This window comes from Littorina saxatilis, linkage group LG2 (genome assembly GCF_037325665.1).
Source record: "Littorina saxatilis isolate snail1 linkage group LG2, US_GU_Lsax_2.0, whole genome shotgun sequence".
NCBI lineage: Eukaryota > Metazoa > Mollusca > Gastropoda > Littorinimorpha > Littorinidae > Littorina > Littorina saxatilis.
Window position 1 is genome coordinate 31,357,082 of NC_090246.1, and position 15,574 is coordinate 31,372,655.

The 15,574-nt window shown below is 43.2% G+C and overlaps 1 protein-coding gene across 1 annotated transcript in view; it reads left to right on the top strand.

Annotated features, from left to right (window-relative positions):
- The window catches only part of LOC138958748 (cGMP-dependent protein kinase 1-like), a gene marked incomplete in the record, with an annotated part of 79,816 nt that overhangs the window by 11,088 nt on the left and 53,154 nt on the right, over positions 1 to 15,574 (top strand). The window contains 1 exon segment of the mRNA XM_070330024.1: positions 12,221 to 12,387. Coding sequence (XP_070186125.1) covers positions 12,221 to 12,387 — 167 coding nt within the window.

The following is a 15,574-nucleotide window of genomic DNA, read 5'->3' on the forward strand; positions in this document are numbered from 1 at the left end:
CCCCCAGTATAGGGGTGTGTATAGGATTCGGTCCATGTGTTTGTTTGTGTGTTTGTGTTCGCATATAGATCTCAAGAATGAACGTACCGATCGTCACCAAACTTGGTGAACAGGTTCTATACATTCCTGAGACGGTCCTTACAAAAATTGGGACCAGTCAAACACACGGTTAGGGAGTTATTGGTGGATTAAGATTCTACAAGGACTTATAGAGGGACATATTAATGGTCAAAGGGAAATAACCTTCTCAGTTGGTGGCAGTGAGAATGGTTATTTCCCTTTGACCAACGGGGGTGTTTTTCCTACCTCGGAGGAATTTCTTGTTTTTATTTGCTTTAAAGGCACATATCTTTCCATATTCATAAACGATTCAACTTACCATCTCAGATCTGGTCAGACTTGTAAATATATGGGATAAGACTGTCCCTAAACTTTGACACATATTGAAAATCAACAGCCTTAGTGGTTTTTGTGCAGAATGGTTACTCTTTATGAATCAATTTCTGAACGGACACCAGCGGCAATCTGTGAACTAAACACATAAAAACAAAGTTTACGATACTCGGAAAGTAACGAGGCCATTGAGTTTTGGTATATATCTATACAAGGGGAGGGATGGCCTTATTTGATTTAAAAGCACGGTCAGACCTGAGATGGTGATCCGAATTGTTTACACGGGAAGGGCCGTGTCTTTAAAAGATCACTGCCTGGAGTATCAACCAGACAAGCCAAACTGAGACTGATTTGCTAATCATGACTGAGACCATGGTTCCCTTTCCCGGTAACCTTTTCCGGGCTTACGCACGCAGCAACGTCTAACAGTGGAATCAATCAAAAGTAATATTTGCGTTGATTGGGGAAAGGCAGTTTTGCCTCATTCGTTGACGCACAACTTTTTATGTCGTGTCGTGTCTGCTTGCATTGTTAATGATTGGTTGCGTCGAACTGAACCCAGGGCCACTTACCTCCACAGAACATGAAGGAACTGGATTACCTGGAGCAACCGCAGGAGAAACATCACAAACATTAGCCAAAATTACGAATTCGACGGACAATTCTACGGAGACCACCAGCCTCCTACAGCACCTGGCGTCGTCCGTACAAACCATGACGACGATCATCACAAGTCTGAAGGAGGGGCAGGAAGAGCTAAAGCGAGACATGAATGCACAATTTGCTGGTGTTCAGAAGAGCCTAGACGAAAGACTTCATCAGCTGGGGGAAGACCAACATGTGTTACGGCTGGATGTGGACGAAATATGCCAAAAGCAAGAGAGGTTAGAAGAAGAGAATATCACACTACGAAGTACCGTACAACACTTGGAAACAAAAGTGGAAGAGCTCGACAAAGAATCAAGGAAAAGCAACCTTCTCTTCTTTGGAGTGCCAAGGCAGGATGATAAAACATGTGAGCAGCTGATTCGTGGAGTACTGGCGAAAGACCTGAAGATTTTTGAAGATACAGGTATTGACGTGGCATACAGGGTTGGGAACGCAATCCTGGTGAAGTTCCAGTCCCTACACCATAAACATCAGGTGCTCTCAATGGCGAGGAAACTAGCACCTGATAACCGCCTGTCCATCCGGGAGGACCTACCGGACCAAGTACGTCGTAGACGAAGCGGCCTTGTGGAACTCTACAAACAGCTACGCGCTGACAAAAAGAGGGCTGTCCTCCGCTCGGATAAGCTGATCACAGACGAGGGGGTGTTCACGTTTGATCTACAGTGCCAGGCCATTATCAAAGTGGACACACCCACTCGCTCACAGCAGCAGCCCGACGCCGGCCGATCAACCGCCAAGAAGACAAACCAGGACAACGACAATGAAGATGTCACCCCTATGGAGGAGGAAGCTGCTGCTATTCTTCGCCGGATTCCTTCGGGAGACCACGACAACGTCATCATGCACACACCTGCATTCACACCTAACATGCATACACCCTCATCTCACAAAAATCTTCTGCGTGACACACGATCAAAAAATGTGTAGCTGGGGAATGCACAAGGAGCAACAGAGCATCAGGGAAAACCATTCATGGTCAGGGCAGTGCAAGTATAGCAAGTGAGAGTAGAGGAAGCACCGTGAAAATTTGTGATAGAGCAAATGGAGTAAGTGAGAGCCAGTTTTCGTCTTTTTCTTTTCTGGTATGGAACATAGATGGCCTGCAGAGTAAGATTGGGGATACTGATTTCAAAAGGTATGTACAAAGCTTTGATATTGTGTGTCTTATGGAAACGTTTGTAGACAAATCATTTGACCTGAGCAATCACTTTACAGGCTTTGTTAAGTTCGTAGCCCCTGCGGTTAAACTATCAGCTCAGGGCAGACGATCAGGGGGAGTGCTGTGTATGGTGAAGACCTGCTTTTCAAAGATGATTGAAAGAATAGACATATTGTATGATAATTTGATTGTCATTAAAATCTCGAAAAGTCTCTTCAACACAAACTACGATATCATGCTCTTGAGCGTGTACGTGCCTCCTCAAGGAAGTCCTTTTTACAAGTACGCAGATAACTCTTGTCACATAGAAGTGCTTGATAAGTGCATATTAGAGCTCATTGAGACATATGGCGATTTTCATTTGATATTGGTAGGCGATCTAAATGCCCGAACAACTAACATTCAGGTTAGTACTGGAGATATGGACTCCCCTTTACCATTCACTGACCCACTCAGTCCTAACTCAGTTGTGTGTATAAGTAGAAGCTCACAAGACGGCACACTAAATGAATTTGGAAACATGTTGTTAGATCTATGTCTATGTTTCGACCTGTTCATACATAATGGCCAAACCACTGGTGACGAGGACGGCAAATTGACGTACCTCTCTTGTCACGGAAACAGTGTGATAGATTATTGCATCACTTCAGCAGAATTTGTGCATCGTGTGAAAAGCTTTATCGTGGAGCATAGGGTAGAATCAACCCACATGCCACTGGAAGTGACTCTTGACACTTCTCTGGTAAAACTTGTAAATAACAGTGACACCGTATTTTTACATAAGTATGTCTGGCAAAGCGAAAAAGCAGAAGAATACCTTCAAAACATTGACTCAGATACCTTTGCTTTGAAATTAACCTGTGCGTGTGACCTTGTTGATACTGACATAGACTTAAGTCTGAAAAAGTTCACAGACAGTATTCTTGAGGCGGGGGCATGTATGTTAAAGGCAATAAAGTTAAACACTGAATACTGTAGCAGATGGTTTGATTCACAATGCCTTGAGAAAAAGAGACTCGCCAGACGTGCACTAAGACACTGTAGAAAATCCCAGGAAAAGCCTGACGAACAATTGTATTTTATGCAAAAGCAAGAATATAAAGCTTTACTACAGGCAAAAGAAAGGGAGTACAAACAGGAACGTGTACAGCGGTTAGAGGCTGCAATGCAAAATCCTCAAGATTTTTGGAGTGAAATTAGAAAGTGCAGGCGGTCAAAACACAACCAAGTGGACATCCCAGCTGAAAGCTGGTGTGACCACTTCTCTAGGCTCCTTAACTCAGGTGCAAGCGACACTCAACCGTGTGAACAACCTGGACAGTTGCAAAACTTGGCCTTTGATTGTTTACTTGACTCTGAAATAACAGAAAGCGAGGTTCAAAGTGCACTCCGAAAACTGAAAAGTCGGAAAGCTGCAGGTCATGATATGGTCATAAATGAGTTCCTAAGGTCGACGGAGAGAGTAATTATTCCCTACCTTGTTAAACTTTTTAATGCAATTTTCAACAAGGGAGTCTTCCCGGAAGAGTGGACTAAGTCAGTCATAATACCTTTATACAAAAAAGGCGACCCAAACAATCCTGACAACTACAGAGGAATATCTTTACTGAGTACATCAAGCAAAGTGTTCACATCGGTTTTAAATGCTAGACTGACTGAATGGGCAGAAACCAATAGCGTTATCACTGACGCACAAGCCGGGTTTCGGCAAGGCTATTCGACCATCGATCACATATTTACACTGCATGGAATGATAGAAAAACAATTTTCTCGCAGCGCTAAATTGTATGTTGCTTTTGTAGATTTTTACAAAGCTTTTGACACAGTCAACCATACAATGCTTTGGACAGTACTCTCAAAGACAGGAGTTCAAGGTAAAATGCTTAACATGCTTCAGAGTATGTATGCTAGCATCAAGGCATGTGTGCGATGCATCAGCAGTGGAGACATTTCAGACTACTTCAGCAGCCTCCAGGGCTTAAAACAGGGTTGTATTTGCAGTCCAATTTTATTCACGTACTTTATAAACGAGTTAGCTAATGATGTCATGGCTAAAGGAAATCATGGTATTCAGCTTCTGCCAAACCAGATCGAAATCTTCTTAATGCTGTTCGCGGATGACCTGGCGTTGTTGTCCTCCACAGTATGGGGACTACAGAACCAGTTAAACCTTCTCTTCGAGTCCTCCCAAAGACTAGGACTAAAAGTAAACACTGAAAAGACCAAGGTGGTAGTTTTTCGCAAAGGTGGCCACCTGTCAGCAAGGGAAAAATGGACCTTGGGAAATGAGAAAGTGGAGGTTGTTGGAAAATACAAGTACCTGGGACTAAACTTTTCAACAATGCTAAGTTATAATATTGGTACTGAGGACTTCGTATGCAGGGCGAAGAAAGGCACTCTTGAAATTCTCAAGGCCCTTAAAACCAATGGGTGTCATTCGTGCGCTGTATTCTTTAAGTTGTTCGATACACAGATCGTTCCATCATTATTGTATGCAGCAGAAATATGGGGCCACCAGAACAATAAACAGATTGAGAAAGTCCACCTCTTTGCCTGTAAGTTGTTTATAAACGTACCCCCGTCGACCCCCAACGATACGATATACGGCGAGCTAGGAAGATATCCACTTTACGTTGAAGCTGCTGCAAAATGTGTGCAATACTGGTTTCGGCTGTTAAAACAACCATGCTCTCGACTCTCAAAGATGGCTTACCTGTCTCTTTTGAACAATCACGACAGAGGGCAAACAAACTGGGTCACACATGTCAAAGACCTTTTGTGCAAGTCTGGATATGGTTTCGTTTGGTTGTGTGCTGGGGTGGCAGATGAAAAGTTGTTTCTGGGAGACCTGAAGGAGACAATGAGGCACCAGTTTTCACAGGAATGGTTTACACGTCTGTCAGAAAGTACACGCCTTGAATTTTACCACAGTTTCAAAAGTTGTATTGGGCACGAAGAATACCTGGACATGATTCATGTGAGCCTTTATAAAGTTGCTTTGTCCAGATTTAGACTGGGGGTCTCCCCATTCAATGCCCATCGACATCGTTACTCTCACTCTGACACCAGTCGTGACTGTCCTTTCTGCCCGGATAATGCTGAAGACGAAAGCCATGTTGTTTTTTATTGCCCCACTTACGATGGCATCAGGCAGAGATATATTGGCAGAATACAGTATTTTTCAGATGAAGACTGTTTACGATATTTGCTCACTTGTACGGTAGAGGATCAGCTTGTATCCTTTGCAAAGTACCTGTTCTTGGCCTCACGAATGCGACAAAAAAGACTTGCAGAAAACGAACCGCTCACGTGATTCTCGCGTTCCCTGTACGAACATATATCATGCTCTGGAAACATTGAGATTGACTTGAGGGTGCCGTAAACGTGAACTCCCTGGCATGTTACAACCTCTTCTTATTATGCATTTCATCTCGGAAAATATGTGCGTTAATTGGTGTGTGTATGTATGTATGTGTATGTATGTGTGTGTGTGTGTGTGTGTGTGTGTGTGTGTGTGTGTGTGTGTGTGTGTGTGCGTGCGCGTGTGTGTGTGTGTGTGTGTGTGTGCGTGCGTGTGTGCGCGCGCCCGTGTGTGTATATGTGTGTGTGTATGCTGTTTAGTTTCATACATTTGTTGTATGCATTTAATGACTGCTTCATATGTGTATATAATCTGCTGTGTGTGTGCCCACACATGTGTGTATGTGTGTGTGTGTGTGTGTGTGTGTGTGTGTCCGTGTCCGTGTCTGTACGTGTATATCTGTGTATGTGTGTGTGTGCCCGTGTCTGTACGTGTATATCTGTGTATGTGTCTTGGTGTCGTCTGACAATGTTTGCTTAAGTTATATCATCTTTCCAAGCTATGTTTTCATGATTATGTCTCAACATTTGGCAGGCTCTTTCTTTATTTTGCCTCACTTATTTGCATGTGTAGGCTATGTTTATAAAGCCCAATGTATCTCACCCTTAGTAATTTCGTTTTATGCACCAATTTCATTTGTCTGAAAATTGTCAAAATCAAATCATTGATTAGAACAATAAAACATCCATCCATCCATCTCTCTCTCTCTCTCTTGTGACATAATGTTGGGATAGATTATAAAGTTGCCCTGCCAAAGTTGGGAGAACAAAGTACCATCTTAGTCTAAGAGGCTAATAGCCGTCGCGTTAGCCGCAAGTTTTTCCCCGACTGATGCGTTTTTGATTTCCTTCGCATTCCGCTGTGTCCTCATTTGGTCTGTGGCGAAAACGGTACCTTTGGGAGAGTCTCAGTCACCGGGACTGAGTTCGTGAGTGTGAGAGGGTGAGGGGGGGGGGGGGAGATAAGAGGGTGGATGTATAGAGCTCAGGCGTGTACTGGTAGACAGTGGGGGGGGGGGGGGAGGCTAATAAGGCTACTGTCTGAAACAAAACAAGAAGAAGAAGAAGAAGAAGAAGTACAACAACAAACAACAACAACACCACCACCAGCACCACCACCACCAACAACAACAACAACAACAACAACAACAACAACATCAACATCAACATCACACAAGAAAGTTAGCTAATATAGCGTTTCACTGTTAACAAAACAAGACATTTACAACTTCATTGACCCAATGATTTTTATTGTGGACACAGAGACAACTAATTATGATGTGAATGTAACACATAGATTAAGTACTTAGCTGAATGTACGTTGGATGTGGTCAGTCTCTGGTTAACGGTCGTACCAAAACAACTAAAAGTAATGCTTCCCCCTTTTTAAATTGCTGACCAATATTTCAGATGCCAGATTAACCACAACATGGATGAACAAAAACACTTAACGTGTGGGTAAAAAAAACCACACAAAAAATCTTTTTACACCCCCAGTATAGGGGTGTGTATAGGATTCGGTCCATGTGTTTGTTTGTGTGTTTGTGTTCGCATATAGATCTCAAGAATGAACGTACCGATCGTCACCAAACTTGGTGAACAGGTTCTATACATTCCTGAGACGGTCCTTACAAAAATTGGGACCAGTCAAACACACGGTTAGGGAGTTATTGGTGGATTAAGATTCTACAAGGACTTATAGAGGGACATATTAATGGTCAAAGGGAAATAACCTTCTCAGTTGGTGGCAGTGAGAATGGTTATTTCCCTTTGACCAACGGGGGTGTTTTTCCTACCTCGGAGGAATTTCTTGTTTTTATTTGCTTTAAAGGCACATATCTTTCCATATTCATAAACGATTCAACTTACCATCTCAGATCTGGTCAGACTTGTAAATATATGGGATAAGACTGTCCCTAAACTTTGACACATATTGAAAATCAACAGCCTTAGTGGTTTTTGTGCAGAATGGTTACTCTTTATGAATCAATTTCTGAACGGACACCAGCGGCAATCTGTGAACTAAACACATAAAAACAAAGTTTACGATACTCGGAAAGTAACGAGGCCATTGAGTTTTGGTATATATCTATACAAGGGGAGGGATGGCCTTATTTGATTTAAAAGCACGGTCAGACCTGAGATGGTGATCCGAATTGTTTACACGGGAAGGGCCGTGTCTTTAAAAGATCACTGCCTGGAGTATCAACCAGACAAGCCAAACTGAGACTGATTTGCTAATCATGACTGAGACCATGGTTCCCTTTCCCGGTAACCTTTTCCGGGCTTACGCACGCAGCAACGTCTAACAGTGGAATCAATCAAAAGTAATATTTGCGTTGATTGGGGAAAGGCAGTTTTGCCTCATTCGTTGACGCACAACTTTTTATTAATCTTTCGTTTCGCCGCACAAATATCTGGCTGATTGAGCCGTACGGTAAACAGGCTTTAGAAAAGCAATGTCTAGCGGAACTCATTATTTCTTATAGTTATTGTTGGAGACTTTAAGGCGCGCGTGTGTGTGTGTGTGTGTGTGGGGGGGGGGGGGGGTTGGATATGGGGGTGCTTTATGTTGTGTGTGTGGGGTGTGTGTGTGTGTGTGTGTGTGTGTGTGGATAAGGGGGGTGTATTAGGGGGATGTGTTGGCGCAGGTTTTGCGTGTGTGTGTGTGTGTGTGTGTGTGTGTGTGTGTGTGTGTGTGCCGACTGGGTGGCCGAGTGGTAACGCACTTGCGCTCGGAAGCGAGAGGTTGCGAGTTCGACCCTGGGTCAGGGCGTTAGCAATTTTCTCCCCCCCTTTCCTAACCTAGGTGGTGGGTTCAAGTGCTAGTCTTTCGGATGAGACGAAAAACCGAGGTCCCTTCGTGTACACTACATTGGGGTGTGCACGTTAAAGATCCCACGATTGACAAAAGGGTCTTTCCTGGCAAAATTGTGTAGGCATAGATAAAAAATGTCCACCAAAATACCCGTGTGACTTGGAATAATAGGCCGTGAAAAGTAGGATATGCGCCGAAATGGCTGCGATCTGCTTGTCGATGTGAATGCGTGATGTATTGTGTAAAAAATTCCATCTCACACGGCATAAATAGATCCCTGCGCCTTGAGTCCGAGTCTGGAGATACGCGCGCGATATAAGACTTCATATAATGTGTGTGTGTGTGTGTGTGTGTGTGTGTGTGTGTGTGTGTGTGTGTGTGTGTGTGTGTGTGTGTGTGTGTGTGTGTGTGTGTTTCTCTGCCTTCATTGTTTTTAAAAGCGATACTAGTGAAGACAGACTAAGTCTCGTCTATTTAGTGTAGAAATATTGTTGAAAGTATATACAGTGGACAATGAGATTAAATCAATGTTAACCTTTTGTTCCACCATCTTTCTGTTGCCGAATGGATGCTAAATGCACTACGTCTAATTAATTCATTAATTCATTAACGCATTTTGTCCATGCCATTCCAAAGACTGTTCGTTTTTCGTCGGTTTGTAATAATAGACTCGTCAAATCCCGTATCGAGTGTCAAAATTACTATTCAATCCGTCAGTGTGGAACCCAAACTTGCTGTTCCCTTAATCTAGTTAATCGCTTGATGCCGCACGAAGTATTTGCCACGCGTTTCTCTAGAGCTACATACTAACATAGTGCTGGATTCGCACCCAACAGATTTTCGCAAACACATACTTGACAAGGGTGTCAACCTCCGACAAGGGTGTCAACCTCCGACAAGGGTGTCAACCTCCGGCCATATTCGACGAAGAAGATCAATTTTGTTCTCTAATGCTCATGCGAGTTTCTGACTGGCTGAACAGTGTAAACTGAAGTCAGTGTTCCTGGCCTACACATACAAGATCAATAAACATATCCACTGTACAGAATTGAATTATGGAAAATTTAGGCTGAAGTGGGCTTCATATTTTACCCTTGTAGAACAGCACTTATTATAATTGATTGTATGTTGTATTGAATATATTTGTATCCGTCATATCCACCCTATTGTCATCTGACTTCTATGCATTGTATGACAAATTGTAAAATTGCCTGAATAAAACATTTTTGAAGAAAAAAAAGAAAAAAGAAAAAAAAAGAAGTCAGTGTTCCGCTTTTGAGCACACTTGTGTAACCAGTTGCGAACACTGTGTGACTAACTGTATACTTTAACTGGAAAAAGTAGCACACATGATAAACACTGTTAAACGTTCAACATGTGTGCTACTTTTGCTATTAGAATCATAGTATTTCACACAGTCTTCACAACTGGTTACAAAAAGTGTGTTCAAAAATGAAACACTTCAGTTTACAGTGCAGTCTTCAGGAAGATGAGGACCTGGGATGGTTATAATTCTGCTTTCAAAATTAATCCGGAAATAAAAGGAACTAGCTCTCTGAAGCTTTGCAAGATTAACAATTCCTATTCCAGAAATTAGAACTAAATATTTGCCTGAAGCTGTCTTTTTATACGTTTGTTTGTAAACTTTTCGTCGATTTGTGTAATTATTTCAACCTTGCACATTCAAAGGTCACACAGTAACAGAAATGGGTTTCCTTGTGTGTAACTCGCCTTTGCTGTTATTGTTAGGGAAGCGCTTTGATCTGCCATACAAGGTACATATTTTCTGTGCTTCTGCCCTTGTCCGGATAAAAATAAGCCACCTGATTGTCCCACAAGGAATTATATATAAGAAATGACACAATCTAAACTGCGGAAGGTATCGTGGTAAGGTTTTGTGCGCGCACACACAGCTCGACACGTGACATACACACACAGACACACAAACGCAGACGCACGCACGCGTTTTTCACAACTCAAGAAGCAATCAGAAACATTTTTATCAAACTTTTCTATCTTTGTTGAAGATTAGTCTGAAAGCTTTTTTGCAAATAACAAAATTCTGCACACATTACGGCGACCTATGGGTACTTGCATTTCACGGCGAATGGAAAAAGGGGGCAGTCGGGGGGTCGAGTCTATTTGAGGGTATGGGGGATTCATGGAATCGTCGCTGTTGGGTACGAAAGGAAAAACACATTCTTCTGTGAGTATGTTTAGAAAGTGGATCTCTTTTCACGCGTGTGTTTTGCCCGCGTATGCCCCACCAGATTCTTATTCATCGAGTTACAGAGAAAGAAAACAAGAGTCTCATGGCACAAACGTAGGGAATGAGTGGTTTGAACATTTACAGGCACAGTCCTTCCGGTGTGAACGGTTCTGCTCACTATCTGGCCAGTCTTTCAATTTATGGGACAAAGCCATCTCCCCACTATGTCACGTATACCCAAAAAGCATCCGAGTGGATATTCTCTGTGCAGAGTGGGAATTTTCCGTATGAATATATTTCTTAAAAGACACTGGTGTCAATTTGCAAGATTAATTCATGAAAAATGTCAACTCTGCGCATCCTCCTCATCCAGTCACCTGTTCATCCATCCCTCGCTTGTGTGTTCCGCATTCATCATAACCATCACCACATGATAGATACTAACTGTTGGCACAACGTAGATGTTTCTTGTTTACAGTCGTGTACGAGGAAGAGAGAAGCAGCATCCGTAGCAAGCCTAACAGGGTTGGTTATCAGCGAATAACAGGCACCTAGACAGTATCTTGAGGTAGATTATCTCCCCTAAGACTTGCACAGGAACGCGCACACGTTGTGTTGATGATGTACAACGTACCGTCTCGCTCTGCACAACGGCGTGTTTGTTGCATTACGTAATGTGTTGAGGGAAGTATGTCTCCGGGTATTTTCTCTCACCTGGCGTGTTTATAACTGCGTATCGTCAAACGCGGCGTGACGCAAAAGCCGCGTAAGGTTGTGTAAAAATGCACGTGCCGTTCGATTTATTTATGTGTGGGTGGGTGGAGCGGGAGGTGGCGGTTTTGTCTGTCTGTCCGTCCGTCTGCTTGTCTTATCTGTCTGTATGTGGTATGTTCGTCAGTGTATCTGTCTGTGACAGATTAAGAGAGAGAGAGAGAGAGAGAGAGAGAGAGAGAGAGAGAGAGAGAGAGAGAGAGGGAGAGAGGGAGAGAGAGAGACAGAGAGAGAGGAGAGAGAGAGAGAGATGGAGAGAGAGAGATGGAGAGAGAGAGAGAGAGATCCACACTGCTATTTTTTTCTGGAATTGCATTCTCCACTTACATGATTTTTGTTTTCTCCAGTTTGAGCTAAACAGCAATGCTATTAGCTGGTCGTTATCACTAATCCTAACTGTTACGTTTTTTTCCTTCAAGCAAAATCGAATACCTTTGCAACCGGAGTTTTAACGTTTGGGAACCTTGCTTCTTTTTGCCTCAACACAGTTATCTTCCCCATAATGAGCCCCGTGATCCTTATTCGCAATTATCATCCAAAAGGAGTGACAGATGTCACCAATCAGTTAGTTTTATCATACTTTTCAAGTTACCGTTGTTGTTCACTAGTCGTGTGTGTGTGTGTGTGTGTGTGTGTGTGTGTGTGTGTGTGTGTGTGTGTGTGTGTGTGTGTGTGTGTGTGTGTGTGTGTGTGTGTGTGTCGATGGGGGTCGTGCGTACTTGGACAACATTGTTTTCTTGAAGCTTATAGACAATGATTTACATTATTTTGCCCCAATGTCTTGTCCTGTCCAGTATCATAATAACTCACCCGTATGCTCTCTGTTTTTTTCTTGCAGCTCCAAAGAGTTGATACGACAAGCGATCCTGGACAATGACTTCATGAAGAACTTGGACATGGGGCAGATTCGGGAGATCGTGGACTGCATGTACCCCGTAGAGAACAAGGCTGGATCCATCATCATTAAGGAAGGAGATGTCGGCTCTCTCGTCTATGTCATGGAAGGTGAGGGTTGTTAGCATAATGTGAACAATGTTTACTGGTTTGTTGGTTGGTTTGATGAATAAATTGCTGGATGGCTGCCAGGACAGATGGCTGCCTGACTGCCATGCTGGCTGGTTGGTTGGACGGATGGATGAATGACTGCCTAGCTAGCTGGATGGATGAATGGATGGACGGAAGACATGCTGGGTTGGCATGCCGGTTGGCTGACATGGTGGCTGGTGGGCTGGCTGGCTGGCTGAACGGAAGGATCTAGAAATGACTAGCTGGCTGGCTGGTGGGATGGATGGACAGAGGGATTACTGGCTGACTGGCTGGCTAACTAGATGGATGAAATGAGTCGAATCCGTGAGATCATTGACTGCACGTAGCCCGTAGAGACCAAAGGAACAATGCATCTCAAAACTTGCGTTTGATAGTTCTCAAATCGTCTCATTGATGGTGTCCAAAACCTGCACAACAGCGCAAATCGTGCTCGTTTGGAAAAAGGACAGGAGACGTCTTGGCGTTACTACTACATTTTGTTATGATTCCCCCTGATGATCCTCAGACAGCAGAGGTGTTGTCCGCGAGAAAGTGGGTCGACCCAACATGCATCAGTTGGATTGGTTAAAATCTCAAGCAAATCTGTTTCAAGCAATCCGACCCAGCGCTTGGGACCGACCCAGTTGGAAACGTTCTCGTGCCCACCACGTTAGGTCTCTACTGAGACAAAACTAGTTGACACTGTCTAAAAACCGATGATCTAGAAATAGTGAATGGCACTACGTTGTGACAACAAATCACATTACGACAGCAGCTCAGTATAGTCTCCCAAGCTATGGGCTGATACTAATTTCGCGTCCACATTCTGAAGACACTGCAGCTGTCAATGTACACCTTTGAGGAAGGCTTTTCTCTGATTGCCACCAAAGCCAGCGAATGTTCATCTGGACATCGCTGAATCCGATGTAGCGTCTTACCTGTCATATGGGTTTTATACACGGCTGTGGTGCGTTGTCGATTAGTGCGATAATACCTGCTAAAAGGCAGTAGATAGGGTGTAATCTAAGCCGTGTCAGAAACAGGAGTTAATGCGGTTTACTTCTTCTTTATTGTCCGGTGTTTCTCATTGCCTCCTTTGCATTATTGTGGTGGACACAGGCAGTCACACGGATTGAGCGGCCAAAGGGAGCGAAAAAAGGCAAACAAAAGAAGGAATAAATAATGTCAGAACGAACGACTGTTCGACTGAGCTTACAAAGAAAGGAAGGCTTTTGAAGCTCAAATAACCATGGGGAAATTTTCCGCACGCGCGCGAGCGTGAGAGAGAGAGAGAGAGAGAGAGAGAGAGAGAGAGAGAGAGAGAGAGAGAGAGACAGACAGACAGACAGACAGACAGACAGACAGACAGACAGACAGACAGAGATAGAAAGAGAGCAGCAGACAGACAGACAGACAGACAGACAGACAAAACTACTGTATAATACTGTGTTTTTGTGGGAGCGTTGTCCCAGCAAAGAATGTTCTTGCGGTTTGCCATGCATGCAGCAAGCGAACAAGTAGCCAATATGTTTGTCAGATTTATGGGGACTGCAACAAAAATTAAGCTGTGAGAGCCATCAAAATGATGCCTGCCACTTACCTCCCAGTGCACCTCGTTCCCAACAAGCCACCCAAGGAGCAGAAATAGGACGAAAAAGACTCTCCAGAAACATTCATATTATAGTTTAAAACGCAGATGTACACATGCATGTAGATGCGAGTTAGTAAACGTTGAGAGACATGGACGTGAGAAAAGACAGGTACGCAAACGTAGAAGTACGCAATCATGCAAATGCAGACAAGCAGACAGCGAGACAGACGAAAGGACCGACAGACAGTCACACGCACGCACGCAAACTTGCACGCACGGTTACATACAAACACACTCACACCGAGAAAAATGGACACAGGCAGATTAAGACACATAATTAAAGAGGCACTCATATAGGCACACATAGAGACACAAAAGACAGACAGTGAGGCAGACACGCACACACACACACTAACACACACACACACGCACACGCACGCACGCACGCACGCACGCACGCACGCACGCACGCACGCACGCACACACACACACACACACACACACACACACACACACACATCCCAGCTATTATTTCTTTAAAGGTTTACTGCTAGTCTTTTCAGCAAACGGGTTGTTTCAAGTCTCCCAGTTAATGCTGTGCTGTTAATTTAATGTTATGCGGCTTAACCTTGCATCAAAGAGATCATGAAAGATTTTGTCGACACCCCATCTTTACTGCAAAAATATAGTCTGGGTGTGTTTTTCCAAAAGCAGGAAACGTTCCACTATGGGGGAGGAGAGCAGTACGAATGAAAAATTGGCTTTTGTCGTGTGCACAGTGAATCAGTGATATTTCTTTCCTGAGCAGTTTCTTGCATGTCAAAATATGATTTACTTCTGATGTATATAATTCCATGCAAAAACAGTATTAAACCTCTAGATGAAAAAAAGAAAAAAACAAAACAAAACAAAACAAAACAAGCCTCAACATTTGCTGTCCTGATCCTGAAAAGATAAATGTCAAACTTCTTGTCGTGAATGAATTCAGGTAGCCTAAAACCAAACATTGAAATAGGAAATCCTTAAAAAAAAAAAAATCTTCATTAATCAAGGTTTTGTAAAACAAATTGTCCTTCCTGTTTCTAAAAATCCTGTTTACCCCCACTTCTCTGTCCAAGCTTTTACGGAAATGAGTTATCAGATTGACATAGATGTCATTTTCGAAATAAATTGAACAAAAACTTCCCACTCCGCACATTGAGTAACCATGCACACCTACCCCGTGTAAACTCTCGCACAGATCTGGTGTAGTTGACATGATCATGTCCACGGTAAGCAATGCCTTGTGTCAACATTAAATCATATGCATGCGTGATTCGTTTATGGGTTTTCCCGTGCTGGATGCAGTGAAGTAAAGACGTGTTCGAAGACAGAAGCTGTAATTAATTAATCAAATTGCATTTCATGTGCATTCTACCAATTCTAATTACGGCACTGTGTTTTCTATCGCCTGCTTTTTTTCTCTTCCATCCCACAGTATAATATGTATACATACATTTAAACAAAAAAGTACATAAATAATAAACACACGCACACACACACACACACACACACACACACACACACACACACACA